This window comes from Cervus elaphus, chromosome 15 (assembly GCF_910594005.1).
Source record: "Cervus elaphus chromosome 15, mCerEla1.1, whole genome shotgun sequence".
Classification (NCBI taxonomy): domain Eukaryota; kingdom Metazoa; phylum Chordata; class Mammalia; order Artiodactyla; family Cervidae; genus Cervus; species Cervus elaphus.
In genome coordinates, this window is record NC_057829.1 from 15,695,944 (window position 1) to 15,712,327 (window position 16,384).

The following is a 16,384-nucleotide window of genomic DNA, read 5'->3' on the forward strand; positions in this document are numbered from 1 at the left end:
AACAGTCTAAAAACTGAAATAGGAGAAATGCAAGCAAATACACCGTGACCAATCACGTATCCAGAAATTAGTTCCTTAGCTTTCCAAAAATAAAAAGAATATACTTCAAAAGCATTAATTCATCAAGTACCATGAACAACTATTAGCTGAGACCCAATTCTGGTAGTAAAGAAGATAAATACTCTTCTTTGCATTAATGCTCCCAAAGTACACTGAGGTCTCCAGCATCCCTTCTGTTAGCCCCATCTAAGAGATGACACCAGGGAGCTGGTGAGAAGTAGTCCTACCTCTGACATAAAATAGATAACTAATGGGGACCCACTGTATAGCACAGGAAACTCTCTATTCAATATTCTATAATGACCAATATGGGAAAAGAATCCAAAAACAGAGTGGATATAGATAACTGATAACGATATGAATAGATATCTGATAACTCATTCACTCTGCTTGCTGAATAACAGAAACTAACGTACTGTTCATCAACTATATTCCAATTAAAATTAATTAAAAGAAAATAAAATTAATTAAAAGAAAATAAAATTAATCAAAAGAAAAGAAATAGTGCCTCTGATCCTGGACCCTCCTGAAATTATGTGATTTTCTAGTATTCTTAACTATTTGCCCTGCCTTGTTATATTTTTTTTTAAATAAACTATTCCAGGATGACAGACAGATAATTATGTACTGGAAAGGAAACACAATATGAATTTAATTTATACAAATTCAGTGGGAAATACATGCATTTAATAAAGCTCTCTCCTTGGTAAGTGGATTACTTCTGTGGACAGATGGCCACATCTGTTCTTGCTAGGCTACGTACGCTGTAACTGGGCAGCTCTCAGTTGCTTCTTGAGCCTCTCCACTTCATTCTTTAAAAACCTGATGTGTCGCATCATGTTTTCTGGAGAGTCGATCTCCATGGAGATGTCTCTAGGCGATGGGGGAGCAGACACCGGCTGGTCTAATTTCTCCTGCAGGATTCTTCATTGAAAAGAAAAATCCAACAATGAAAAACAGTTTGTCTTTAAAAGATAAAACACTGATTTGATGCTCACCATAATTTATTTTAAAAATACACAAACAAATTCTTAGTAATTGAAAAATAAAGACAAAACAACACATTCTAGTTGGGAGGTTTGTTTTAAAAGCATGCTCATATTAATCACCAAAATTCACTAAATTGTTTAACTCCTCTGCCCATCTTCCAGCAATTTTTCAATCGCCCTTACTTGACAGCCAAGTCAAAGGACAAAGCTGAAGAATCCACCTTCCCTTTCTTCCTGTTAAATGGCCGCTGGCAATTAAGCTTTACATAAAAAATCTCTAACACTGGCTTCTGATTACCATGCCGGGCATACCCTGGGCAGTCAGGATGATTTGCTGACTAAATGGTCCACATGTTGGGCTTGAGGCAATGAGACCCTGGAGGAGTTTCCCCTCAGTGCTTTTAGTTGAAACTTAAGAACTATAGATCATGAATCTCTTTGGAGGGTTGTGTCAAATAGACAGATATATTTCTCAACTCCCCTCCTGAAAAACCAATCCTGAGATTTCCCTGGTACAGTGGCTAAGACTCTGCACTCCCAATGCAGGGGGCCCAGGTCCGATCCCTGGTCAGGGAACTAGATCCCACATGCAACTAAAGATCCTGCTTGCTGCAACTAAGACTTGGTACAGTCAAATAAATTAAAAAGTAAATATTTTGAAAAAGAAAAAACACTTTTGAGGGCAAGGCTAACTGGATGGAAGGCCCTTTGCTTCTGGCCACAGCAAAAGTAAAAAGAGTTAAAGACAAGACAAAAAAAAAATGTACTGGGTTAATAAGTGGTGGTGCCACCTTCTCTACCAATTATTTTTAGTCTGAAGTATGTAAAGCTCTAATATTTGACAAAATGACAATTTCATAAAGTTCCATGCAATAATCTGATATTTATATATATAAAACCTTCTACTGCTTTCTTCAAAGAAAGATTGACTGGCAATAGACTTCTCTGCCTCCTTTTTATAAACTGCTGGGAAGTTTTTGGTTTAGATTGGTTTTTACCTTTGGGTTTATCCCTTGCTGAGAAAACTAGTTGGTTAAATATTGTAATGGTCTCTCCATCTATTAGATGAAGTAACTTTTCATGATTCAATTTGTTAGTACTACTATAATAAGACAAAACATAACTGATTCAACTACTGCTTGAATAATTCCATATAGGTACACCTTGGATCTGCATTTTTTTAAAGCCTGTGGAAGATTCCCTGGAGAAGGGCATGGCAACTCACTCTAGTATTCTTGCCTAGAGAACTGGATGAACAGAGGAGCCTGGCGGGCTACAGTCCATGGGCCGCAAAGAGTCAGACACAACTGAGCGACTAACATACAACCCACACATGAATCTGTTTCGCAGATCTTGAGATGAATTCAATCTATGGTTATTCATCCGAACGAAATATTTATGGCAAATATTTCTGATCAGTAAACAAAAGTTCCTGGTGAAGTAGGTGAATGAATATTTTCAACAAGTTTCCTTTCTATACTCAAACATACATTGCATCTACAGAACTTCCCTGCCATTAGCCCTGTTCCACCCACCCCAAAGAAGACAGTGCTTAAATCTAAGGGCCCCACCAGACCTTTTTTTGGTGGGGGATTGTGTGGTACAACATGTAGGATCTTAGTTCCCCAACCAGGGATTGAACCCATGCATGCTGCATTGAGAGCTCAGAGTCTTAACCACTGGACCACCAGGGAAGCACTCCCACCCCAGTTCTTGCACAAAGAGATTCAAGATTACATGTGTTGCTGAGTTTTTCATATCCATGTACATACATTTAACAGTAAAAACACTAGCCTTAAATATGTACAAGTAAGTCTATTAAAAAACAAAGTTTTATACACTTTATCTATAGTAAGTCTTAAAACACAAAGATGATCACTTGCTATTAAAATCTCAGGCTTCCTAATGAAGTACGCTCTAGAGATATGTGATCAGTCATGGAACACAGCACACCTCCTAAGCACTTCAGAAAATAACTAGGGAAGACAGTTCAATAAGGTAAAAAGTTGCAACTGTAGTTATCCTTCAGAACAATTCAGGGGTGGACAATAGCTCCTTAACTAATTTCTTCATAGCCTCCAACATCAAATGAAAAGAAATTCTACCAGGACAGTAAGAGGGGAGTATAAAGATGGACCAACAGGAGGATAGTTCAGTTTTGTTGCTCAGTCATGTCCAACTCTTTGTGACCCCATGGACTGTGGCACACCAGGCTTCCCTGTCCATCACCAACTCCCAGTGCTTGTTCAAACTCATGTCCGTCGAGTTGGTGATGCCATCCAACAATCTCATCCTCTGTCACCCTCGTCTCCACCTGCCTTCAATCTTGCCCAGCATCAGGGTCTTTTCCAATCAGTCAGTTCTTCCCATCAGGTGGCCAAAGTACTGGAGTTTCAGCTTCAGCATCAGTCCTTTCAATGAATATTCAGGACTGACTTCCTTTACAATTGACTGGATTGATCTCCTTGCAGTCCAAGGGACTCTCAAGGATCTTCTCTAACACCACAGTTCAAAAGCATCAATTCTTTGGCCCTCAGTTTTCTTTATACTCCAACTCTCACATCCATCCATGACCACTGGAAAAACCAGAGCTTTGACTAGACAGACCTTTGTTGGCAAAGTAACGTCTCTGCTTTTTAATATGCTGTCTAGGTTGGTCATAGCTTTTCTTCCAATTCCAAGGAGTAAGCATCTTTTTAATTCCATGGCTGCAGTCACCATCTGCAGTGACTTTGGAGCTCCCAAAAATAAAGATTCTCACTGTTTCCATTGTTCCCCCATCTATTTGCCATGAAGTGGGACCCATGAAGATGGGACCAGATACCACGATCTTAGTTTTTTGAATGTTGACTTTTAAGCCAACTTTTCCACTCTCCTCTTTCACTTTCAATAAGAGGCTCTTTAGTTGTTCTTCACTTTCTGCCATAAGTGTAGTGTCATCTGTGTATCTGAGGTTATTGATATTTCTCCCAGCAATCTTGATTCCAGCTTGTGCTTCATCCAGCCCAGCATTTCGCATGATGTACTCTGCCTAGAAGTTAAATAAGCAGGGTGACAATATACAGCCTTGACATATTCCTTTCCCAATTTGGAACAAGTCTCTTGCCCCATGTCCAGTTCTAACTGCCGCCTCTTGACCTGCAAACAGATTTCTCAGGAGGCAGATCAGGTGGTCTTGTATTCCCATCTCTTTAAGAATTTTCCAGTTTGCTGTGATCCACACAGTCAAAGGCTTTGGCATAGTCAATAAAGCAGAAGTAGATGTTTTTCTGGGACTCTCTTGCTTTCTAATTTGATCTCTGGTTCCTCTGCCTTTTCCAAATCCAGCTTGAACATCTGGAAGTTCATGGTTCACGTACTGTTGAAGCCTCACTTGGAGAATTTTGAGCATTATTTTGCGTGTGAGATGAATGCAACTGCACAGCAGTTTGAACATTCTTTGGCATTGCCTTTCCTTGGGATTGGAATGAAAACTGACCTTTTCCAGTCCTTTGGACACTGCTGAGTTTTCCAAATTTGCTGGCATATTGAGTACAGCACTTTCACAGCATCATGTTTCAAGATTTGAAAGAGCTCAGTGGGAATTCCATTACCTCCAGTAGCTTTGTTCATAGTGATGCTTCCTAAGGCCCCCTTGACTTCACATTCTAGGATGTCTGGCTCAAGGTGAGTGATCACACCATTGTGGTTATCTGGGTCATGAAGATCTTTTTTGTACAGCTCTTCTGTGTATTCTTGCCACCTCTTCTTAATATCTTCTGCTTCTGTTAGGTTCATACCATTTCTATCTTTTATTGTGCCCATCTTTGCATGAAATGTTCCCTTGGTATCTCTAATTTTCTTGAAGAGATCTCTAGTCTTTCCCATTCTATTGTTTTCGTCTATTTCTTTGCATTGATCACTGAGGAAGGCTTTCTTATCTCTCCTTGCTATTCTTTGGAACTCTGCATTCTGATGGGTATATCTTTCCTTTTCTCCTTTGCCTTTCACTTCTCTTCTTTTCTCAGTTATTTGTAAGGCCTCCTCAGACAACCATTTTGCCTTTTTGCATTCCTTTTTCTTAGGGATGGTCTTGATCACTGCCTCCTGCACAACATCACAAACTTCTGTCCATAGTTCTTCAGGTACTCTGTCTATCAGATCTAATCCCTTGAATCTATTTGTCACTTCTACTGTATAATTGTAAGGGATTTTATTTAGGTCATACCTGAATGGTCTAATGGTTTCCCCTACTTACAGGAGGATAGGCTATCAACATTTTCCCCATTTGTCAAATTAAAACAGCGTGCATCCACCAAGGCATTAAAATGTCCCACTGTTACTCCCTGGTCACATTCAGCACGGTCCCCCAACCCCACTCCCAACACACACACATTTACATACACTACACTGAACAGCAAGACTCAACAAACCGCTTTTCAGCTTCAAGTTTATCCATCCTCTTCCAGAGACGGTTCACTAGTGCTTCCTGTTCTTGTTCCAAAGTATTTTCAAGGTCAATCTTCTCCCGTCTCAACTGAAGGAAAAGAAAGAAGTTTTACTGAGAATTGTAGGCCACTTAAACTTTGTTAATTAGATTTTTTTATTGGAACACTATGATCCCTTTCCATGGAGAAAACTGCAAAGAAATGGTCAATTTTCTGGCACAGACATGTTAAGTGCATTTAATTCTTAAACTTTAATTGAGAAAACTGAGATACGTTCATTCTTTGATGTTAAAGCTTAATTGTGGATCACAGTGGTTGCTTCAGCAGTTACTCCAGGCACATGGAAAGTTTTCCTTAAAGAGGGTTTGAGGAGAGTTTGTTGCCAGTTGTCCCAGGACATATGTGGGTTTGTCTCCCTAGTCCTGCATGCATCACAACATTAAACCAGAAAGGTTACACTTCCATTTACGGAAGTAACTCCCAACACTGAAGACCATTCTGCCAAGTGGTTAATGGGTACATAGAAATACGGCCTAAGATATAAAAACATGTGCGAAAAGGATAAACACCACATTCACAATACTGGTTACTTCTGGGGAGGTGGGGCAGAAGGTAAATGTGATTCAGGGGAAGGCAAATGATTGCAGAGGGAACCCAACATTGCATTCTACTTCATAAAAAGAAGCAATTGGGGAAGCAATTAATTTAATTTATTAACATAGAAAGTGAAAGTGTTAAGTCGTTCAGTCCTGTCTGACTCTTTGCGACCCCATGGACTACAGCCCGCCAGTCTGTCCATGGGACTCTCCAGGCAAGAATATTGGAATGGGTTGCCATTTCCTTCTACAGGGGATCTTCCTGACCTAGGGATCAAAACTGGGTCTCCCACATTGCAGGCGGATTCTATACTGTTTGAGCCAACACAGAGCAACATGCAAATACTGAGACCAACACCAGACACAGGTTAATAGGGATGTAGCAGAGAACTGAGGAATCAGAAAGGTCTGCCCTCTGGAGACCTTGTTCAGGTTTTTCCATTACAGCTTGTGGGAAACCCAAATGAACTTATTGGCCAGCCCAATACATTCTAGTAGTAGTGAAGACATTAAAAGGAACCATTTATATGTTTTAGTAGAGAGAGAGAGATGAAGAAAAAGAGGGCTGGTGATGGGGACAGAAAGTGCCATGATAAACAGAGTTCACAGCACCAGGAAGAAGGAAATGTATGGTATCATTTTTTGTATACTTGTCTATTTGCTTGGGATATTAACTAATTTTAACAGAAATCATTTTTTAAAAGGTGGGGAATATTATGTTACTGCCCCCATGCTGTCTCTTCACCCAACTGGAATTTACCTTTTTAACCACTGACTTAACAGATTATTTTTGATTGCACAGCTACACAGCTGTCCAGGTATTAATATCAGAGTTCACACTTCTTTAGCAGGTGAGAGGCAAGCTCCTCACTGAGCAAAGACCCCTATGTAGACATAAGGTGAGACCAATTCCATGGACAAAATGTAGCCTTTTACAGCAACCGAGGCAGACATACCTTACTTCACCAGTCAATAAGCCAAGATCACAGAGTCAACAGAAAACATAGCCTCACTGAATTTTCTTTGCATGGGCAAAGGGACAGGAATCAGACTATGCTGGAAGAATCCTGTGCAGTGAAGCCAGAGCTGACTAATGCACAAAAGCTCAAAATATTAAACAGCTCCTTTCCCTGCAAGGAGGAGAAACCCAGGAACACCTCACAGATCTCCTATGTGACCCTCTGACCACATTTTGGGCCAAGGTTTGAAGCAATGATACAATTCAGTTGTTTATTTAAAGAAACAAAATGCCAAGTCATTTACCCTTTAAGGACCCTATTGCCATGTTTAACTAAAACATGACAAGGGGTACTTGGTAGAGAAGAAAAAATTCAAGCAAGGCATCGTTTTGTAGTAGAGATGACTAGTAGAGAAAATAATGCCCAATGGCTTATTTTTAGAGTAATCATGCATCATGCAGATATATAACTCCAAAAAACGAAATCAAGACAAAGCTGTCTTTACCCACATATGACTGACTGGGCATGTGGTTTTGAGGAGGTACTAACCTGTCCTCAGGCTTCCCAGGTGGTGCTAGTGGTAAAGAACCCACCTGCCAATGCAGGAGACATAAGAGAGCCAGGTTTGATCCCTGGTTGGGGAAGATCCCCTGGAAGAGAGCACGGCAACCCACTCCAAGTATTCTTGCCTGGAGGATCCCATAGACAGAGGAGCCTGGAGGGCTATGGTCTATGGGATCACAGAGTTGGACACGACTGAAGCGACTTAGAATGCACGCACGCAACCTACCCTCATCTATGAAATGAGAAGGCTGGCCTTGAAGACATCTGAGGTCCCCTCCAGGGCCACCCATTCTATCATTCTCTGTCAATCTCAAGATGGCACTTGTCTCAGTCTGCACTAGTTCAGTTGAGATTTTTAGAAACAGAAGCAGCAAAAGAAATCATCTAAATCCACTCTTTCATTTGAGAGCTGAGGAACCACTGATTCAGGAAAAGTGATGCTGCCAGCATAGGAATGGGGATCAGTCACCATGGTGACCAAAGAAGCTGGGTCCCATCTAACCAGCAAGTTCAGAGAATCTGGAGGGGCAAATAGGATTTGGCGTAAATTATCCAGTGTATTCTTGGAAGTAGTGGAGCAGGGGGTACCTTAGTGAGTCCGAGAGTATGCAGGAACAGATAAGGAAGCAGGAAAAACAGAAGTTGAAACATGAATCTCAGCTTCTTTTTGGTACCAGTTAGTAGAGCTACGTGTGACTGTGTGTGTGTGTGAAGTCACTTCAGTTGTGTCCAACTCTTTGCGACCCTATGGACTATAGCCGGCCAGGCTCCTCTGTCCATGGGATTCTCCAGGCAAGAATACTGGAGTGGGTTGCTATGTCCTCCTCCAGGGGATCTTCCAGACCCAGAGACTGAATCCATGTCTCTTACATCTCCTCATTGGCAGGCAGGTTCCTTATCACTAGGGCCACCTGGGAAGCCTGTTAGTAGAAACCCAAGTTTCACCCTCTGGAGGCCTTGGTTCACTGAAGTGGGCAGTAAATTGATGGCTGGTAGTCACCTGAAGAACTTCAGAACCTCCCGAAGTCCTTTATCAGCACTGCCCTTCCATCTCCTGTCCATATAATCCCACAGCCTATTTATTTATAGCCAGAGAGTATAAACCAGTACTGCTGTTTCAGACCTAAGTAGATTTTCAGTGCTTGCATTGCCCTGATATCAAACAACCCTCAAATCTGACAGCGTGTGTTAAACTGACAGGGTACTGAGTCAGAAATTCTTGCTGGAATAGAAACAACAGCTCAGTGCTGCATTCATTGCTTTTGCAATGCTGATCCCATCTGTAATAGTCTTCCCTATCTCCTTTTAAATTCAGTGTTCCTGCCACAGGTACCCACTCTTCCATTACCAAACATCAAATTCTCAGGCAAACCCAAGCCCCTGCTGACTACACTGTCTATAAGCACTCAGCACCAGTGGATACAGCTTATTTGTAGAATATTCATTTGAAGAGTTGCTTTGTAATTAAGTCAAGTCAATGGACTGTCAGCCGAACTCCTTACTCGTTTCAGTAGCTCTTCCTCCCGTTGCAAGTTAATTAACATTGCACCAAGAGTTCTTATTGTGTTTCCCAAATAAATAACTTCTTTAATGGATAAACTTAGTGTATAAAAGTAGTGCTGGCTCATTTGAATTCACAGCCCATTCTGGCTGTGTCTTCTCAGTGGGCAGACACTCACTACCCAAAAAGCAGAGAAAGCAGGGGGCAGCCAAGAGACAGCTCCAACATTACCACACTTCTCTCTCAATGGAGCATTTTCTCACTTACAGGGAACCAGGATGCTCACAGAGGTCAGGGAAAGGGATACTTGACAAAAAAGCCTGATGAGAACTTTAGCATGACCATGTGCTCAACTACAGAATTTTGAAAGGTTTTAGTGTATCATTTCAATCTACTTTGAAAAGTTTTAGTCTGACCACCAAATTACCATCATTCCTATATGAAAATATATTTTGAGCTCCAAACATTTGTCTTAAAAACCCAATTTTGGAAGGCAGCCCATGACAGCTCTTCCCAGAACAGGCAGCCAATGACAACTGCCTGTTCTATGTGCACCAGAAATATACAGAGAAGGGAATTCCCTTGTGGTCCGGTGGTTAGGACTCCACTATGTTGCTGAGGGCCCAGGTATGGTCCCTGGTCAGGGGATCCTACATGTTGTGCAGTATGGCCAAAAAAATAAAGAACAGAAAAAATATACATACTGATAAAAAGACACACAAAAAAATCACAAAGAATAGCAAGATAAATAGGGTTGGCCCTTGGGTCAAAGTATTAATAATACTGGTGGTAATTTATCTTCATATGTTTTCCTGCTCCCACACAATTTTTAAAAATATTTATGTATTTTGGCTGTTTTGGGCTTCCTAGTTGCAACTCACAGGCTTGGCTGCCTTATGGCACGTTCCTTAGTTCCCCACCCAGGGATCAAATCCGCATCCCCTGTGTTGGCAGATAGATTCTTAACCACTGGACCACTAGGGAAGTCCGCCCCACACAATTTTTTAATGAACATTTACTATGCTTATAACAAAAAAACGGGAAGACAGTCCATCTTAAAAATTAACAATTTCCTAATTTTGGATATTAATTCACATACCTAAAACAGAATGAATTCATACACTCTAAGAGGAGAAATTATACTGAAGGCTCAACTAGTTATCTGGAAGACTGAGAATCTTCCAGAGAGCCTTGAGTTATTAACCTTCTTTACCTATAGCTTGTAAGTTTTTTCTTCTCAAAAACGGTATCTATACTTTTTGAAATGGGTAGAACTTCAGGACAGTAGTAATACCTTATTAATATTTAATGTATGAAAAGTGACACTTTCATAGTTTACCAGCTCAATAAATCTCGCTTTTGTTCAATGATATTGCAAAATGAAGGGCTTTTATGAAACAGATACACATATAATTAGTCATATTTATATGGTTTCCAGACTTAAGATTTCATCACTTTGACATCAGTGCAATATTATACAAATTTGCATAATGGGTTCATAATTCTAGGGGACTCTTTTACCAAATAATTACCATCAGTGGAAAGCAAGCAAGTTTCAAAGTCTTGGGTATACAGGTTTTTTTTCCTACATCAAGAGCACAGTGGAGGAATCTTTGGGAAAGAACACATACCACCATGCATGCTGCAAATACACTGTCACATCAGGGGCTACCTTCAGCTCATTGTCTAAAATAAGCCTCTGTGAGAGACAAATATCAAGTATCATGTGGAATTCAAAAAGGATACAAATCAACTTATTTATAAAAACAGACTCACAGACATAGAAAACTTATCCTTACTAAAGAGGGAAGGTGGGGGGAGGGATAAATTAGGAACTGGTGGGTAACATGCAGATACAGGATTTAGCCATTCACTCATTTGCCACATATGTTTAGCTAAGGAAAATACCTTTTCTAAGTTACCCACCAAATTCTTGTTGTTTTGTTTTTTTTTTTCAATGGACTTCATGAAATGAACTTATGGTTGCCGGAGGGAAGGAATAGTTAGGGACTTTGGGAAGGTCATGCACACACTGCTATATCTAAGATGGATAACCAACAAAGACCCATTGTATAGCTCTGCTCAATGTCATGTGCCATCCTGGATGGGAGGAGGGTTTGGGGGAGAATGAATATATGTATATATATGGTTGAATCCCTTCACTGTTCACCTGAAAGTACCACAACATTATTCATTGGCTATACCCCAATCAAAATAAAAAGTTTAAAGTTTAAAAGAACTGACTTTATACATTCTAATTACAAGCAACTAGAAAGTCTCAGTACAGTATCTCTGGATTCTGTTGCCCTTACTCTACGTAGCACACCCATGCCCTACAATTTCACAGGCAAAGTCTTCACCACCAGTGCGTGACCAGGAACATACATGGTTGGATCATGGTGAGGTACCTCTTTCTTCATAAAGAAAACTCATTTTTAATTTTGTCCCTGCCATCATCTGTTCAAACTGAGGCACAAGGCAAATGTTATCTTGGTGCTTCAAAATAATACCTGAGAAGATGGAACACAGTCTTGGTACTTAGTTGAAACAAGGCCTAACGAAGGACTTCTTTCATTTCATATCCTGCAGAGGGACTTAATCTGTGTTCCTGACAGAGCTCAGTGTCTGCTCTCACAGGTGTGGAGGGGAGGCCCCTCAGCTGGCTTCATCCCACTCTGACAGCTCCTCAATTACACATCAACTGAAAAGGGCCTGCTGAAGCTCCTTGAGTACCACCTACTACTGCCCCCGGTTTGTTTACTACCAAGGCACAAACTCTCACTTACATTCCAGTATGCTCTGAGGCTTTTCTCCACCTCTCCCTGAAAAGCAGTAGGTAGGGCTTCCCTGGTGGCTCAGACAGTAAAGAATCTGCCTGCAATGTGGGAGACCTGGGTTTGATCCCTGGGTTGGGAAGATCCCCTGGAGGAGGGCATGGCAATCCATTCCACTATACTTACCTGGAGAATCCCATGGACAGAAAGAAGAGCCTGGCAGGCTACAGTCCATAGGGTCACAAGAGTCTGACATGACTGAAATGACTAAGCAAAACACAGCAAAGGATGTCTGTACTTGAGCTTCAGGTGACCCACACATCTTCAAGGATTTGCTACAAATTCCCATCAAGCTGACTTCAGGGTTTACTGTGATTATGTCTGGCTGTGTACCTTGTCTAAAATGTGCAGACACAGGTTGTAACATTTTACTTTACAAAATTAAAAGAAGGGCAGCAAATTACAATACAGTATTATTCAGTTCAGTTGCTTAGTTATGTCGGACTCTTTGTCACCCCATGGACTCCACGCCAGGCCTCCCTGTCCATCACCAACTCTGGAGTTTGCTCAAATTCATGTCCATCTAGTTGGTGATGCCATCTCACCCTCTGTCGTCCCCTTCTCCTCCTGCCTTCAATCGTTCCCAGCATCAGGGTCTTTTCCAATCAGTCAGTTCTTCCCATCAGGTGGCCAAAGTATTGGAGCTTCAGCAGCAGTCCTTTCAATGAATATTCAGGACTGACTTCCTTTACGATTGACTGGATTGATCTCCTTGCAGTCTAAGGGACTCTCAAGGATCTTCTCCAACACCACAGTTCAAAAGCATCATTTCTTCAGTGCTCCACTTTCTTTATAGTTCAACTCTCACATCCATACATGACCACTGGAAAAACCATAGCTTTGACTAGATGGACCTTTGTTGGCAAAGTAATGTCTCTACTTTTTAATATGTTGTCTAGGTTGGTGATAGATTTTCTTCCAAAGAGCAAGCGTCTTTTAATTTCATGGCTGCAGTCACTAATGCAGTGATTCTGGATCCCCATAAATAAAATCTCTCACTGTTTCCATTGTTACCCCATCTATTTGCCATGAAGTGATGGGACCGGATGCCATGATCTTAGTTTTTTGAATGTTCACTTTTAAGCCAACTTTTTCATTCTCCTCTTTCACTTTCATCAAGAGGCTCTTCAGTTCCTCTTCGCTTTCTGCCGTAAGGGTGGAGTCATCTGCGTATCTGAAGTTGTTGATATTTCTCTCGGCGATCTTGATTCCTGCTTGTGCTTCATCCAGTCCAGCATTCCACATGATGCACTTTGCACAGAAGTTAAATAAGCAGGGTGAAAATACACAGCCTTGACATACTTCTTTCCCAATTTGGAGCCAGTATGTTGTTCCACATCCAGTTCTAACTGTTGCTTCTTGACCTGCATACAGATTTCTCAGGAGGCAGATCAGGTGGTCTGGTATTCCCATCTCTTTAAGAACTTTTCACAGTTTGCTGTGATCCACACAGTCCAAGCCTTTGGTGTAGTCAATAAAGCAGAAGCAGATGTTTTTCTGGAAATCTCCTGCTTTTTTGATGACCCAATGGATGTTGACAATTTGATCTCTGGTTCCTCTGCCTTTTTAAAATCCAGCTTGAACATCTGGAAAGTTCACGGTTCACATACTGTTGAAGCCTGGCTTGGAGAATTTTGAGCATAACTTTGCTAGTATGTGAGATGAGGGCAATTGTGCAGTAGTTTGATCATTCTTTGGCATTGCCTTTCTTTGGGATTGGAATGAAAACTGACCTTTTCCAGTCCTTTGGCCTCTGTTGAGTTTTCCAAATTTGCTGGCATGTTGCATGCAGCACTTTAACAGCATCATCTTTTAGGATTTGAAAGAGCTCAGCTGGAATTCCATCACCTCCACTAGCTTTGTTCATAGTGATGCTTCCTAAGGCCCACTTGACTTCACATTCCAGGATGTCTGGCTCTAGGTAAGTGATCACACCATCGTGACTATCTGGGTTGTGAAGATCTTTTTTATACAGTTCTTCTGTGTATCCTTGCCTTCTTAATATCTTCTGCTTCTGTTAGGTTCATACCACTTCTGTACTTTACTGTGCCCATCTTTGCATGAAATGTTTGTTCCCTTGGTATCTCTAATTTTCTTTACTATTGTTAGACAACACTTATTAGTGTTATTACTAGTGTTAGACAACACTATATATTGTTAACAACAGTATCCCTTGGTATCTCTAATTTTCTCTACTATTGTTAGACACATTATTATTAGTGTTATTACCAGTGTCAGACAACTGTATATATTGTTCACAACACTATTGTTGGAGCAAAAAGACAAAGGTCAGGAAGATGATGAAAAAATATGAAGAGCAGTTGTTGGAGTGGGGGACTGTAGTCTAGGTGATGTTTTTTCATGTTTGTACTTCCATGTTTAGGTTTTCCACATCTTCTTGAAAGCACAATGGATAAGTCTTATCATTAAAAAAGTTTAAGACTTCCATAATTTGAGATGAGTCTGTGAAATCAAACTTCAAATGATGCATAGGGGTCACTACATTTCCTCTGTGCACACACACGTGTGTGTGTGCTAAGTCGCTTCAGTTGTGTCCGACTCTGGGACCCCGTGGACCGTAGCCTGTCAGGTTTCTGTGTCCATGGGATTCTCCAGGCAAGAATACTGGAGTGGGTTGCCATTCCCTTCTGCAGGGGATTTTCCCCAACCAGGGATCGAACCTGCGTCTCCTGTATTGGTGGCAGAAGCCCCCGTTTCCTCTCCTTAATGCAAATGAAGGCTCATGGAACATGGCTGTTCTCTGAAGCCAGTCAGAGCTCCTCAGAGCTACTGCAACAGAGCCTTCCAGGGTAGCCGCCAGGATGCATGGAATTCTAACAAAAGCCAGTATGCCCACTTTACCCATGAACTGAGGAGCTATCTTATTCCAACGTAAAAAAAAAAAAAAATCAACCAATCAATAACGCAGACCTGAACACAAGCTACTAGCCACTCAATTAGCTGCTAAGTCACAAGGACAACAGATGATCTGTATAACTCACTAGAATTAGTCACTGCAGCTACTAAAAATAAGCATCAGAATTGTATGTGGACTGATTGTGACGTCAGTTGGCTTGTATTACCTGCTAGACAAGTAAGGCAGATAGGCCATCTTCTATTCTTAACCCAGAACCATTGTACTCAGAGCTAGAAAGCAACAATGTTCCTTTCCTCTTTGTAGAACTTCAAATACGCTAAATGTTTCCTTATAACCTTTTTTAAAAATTGAACAAAGAAAAACTGGACTTCCCTGATAGTCTAGTAATTAAGAATCCACCTGCCAATGCAGGGGACACAGGTTCAACCCATGGTTCGGGAAGATTCTACATGCTGTGAAGTAACTAATCCACAACTACTGAACCCAAGTGCTACAACAAGAAAAGCCACTGCAATGAGAAGCCTGCATACTGCTAGAGAAAGCCCACGCAGCAAGAAGACCCTCTGCAGCCATCAACAGATAAATAAATAGGACAACAAAAAATTTCGTGCTGAGGATTGAAATTTGTTCTAAAGCCTTGCTTCTAGGATAAAATTATATATGGTGTTGGACACTGGGAGAAGGGGGTGTTGGCCCTGGAAGCCGGGGTCTTCTCAAACCTCTGCAGTCACCTGATGTTGGCTAGTGGCTGAAGGAACCTCTGGGCACCTCCCAACACTGAGGCCTGCAAGAGTCGCAGTACGGCTACGTGGCTGCCTCTGCAAGACACGCACCTCAAAGACACCACACATGCAGACTGCCGAAACCATCTCTCCCCCTGCCCGGTAACTAAGAAGAGGGATTCAACTTTACGTCTTCACCATCTTTTCTGTATTCTCAGCACCCCTACCCCATGCAGAACCTCTATCCACTTTTTACTGCGTAGCTTTCCCATGTCTGTCTCCTCACACATCCTTGCTCCTGCAGCAAGGCTGGGCTTGGGTCTATCCAAGTCCATTACCCGTGCCCTGAACCAGCCCGACCCTATGCTGCCTTTTGAAGGACAAATGACAGCTCTCCAGTAACCTGTCCAAATCCACACTTTATTTAAACTCTTCCAACAAAGCAGTGCTAAGGCACCAGACCCAAAGGATAAATGCCTTCAAATAGCTTTCAGTTCTAAAAATGTGTTGTCAGAGAGAAGAGCAAAGGCATGTACCACATACATATCCTCAAAATGAGTAATATAATACCTGTGTTGGCTCTTCTTATAATAACTTTAATACAAGATATATTATATTATACAGATTATGACATATATAGTAAATATTATAATACAGATGACAATCCCAAAAGATGGCCACAAAAGAGGGTCAGAGCATATCCATGGAAACAGAGAAGAGGTTTGTTTCTACCGTAGAACATAATCATTCTCTCCAAACACAGACTAACATTACTTGTAGCTAAACAAAATATAGTGAAATCCCCAACATTTAATCATCCTAGACATACCCAGAAGAAAGGGGGCAATGTTTTA

At 41.2% G+C, this 16,384-nt stretch overlaps 1 protein-coding gene across 1 annotated transcript in view; it reads right to left on the reverse strand.

Moving 5' to 3' along the window:
* Positions 1-16,384, reverse strand: part of CCDC6 (coiled-coil domain containing 6) — a 109,524-nt gene that overhangs the window by 22,685 nt on the left and 70,455 nt on the right. Inside the window, exons 4-5 of the mRNA XM_043925017.1 lie at positions 5,462-5,565; positions 824-984 (exon numbers count right to left, since the gene is read on the reverse strand). Coding sequence (XP_043780952.1) covers positions 824-984; positions 5,462-5,565 — 265 coding nt within the window. The remainder of the gene's footprint in view (positions 1-823; positions 985-5,461; positions 5,566-16,384) is intronic.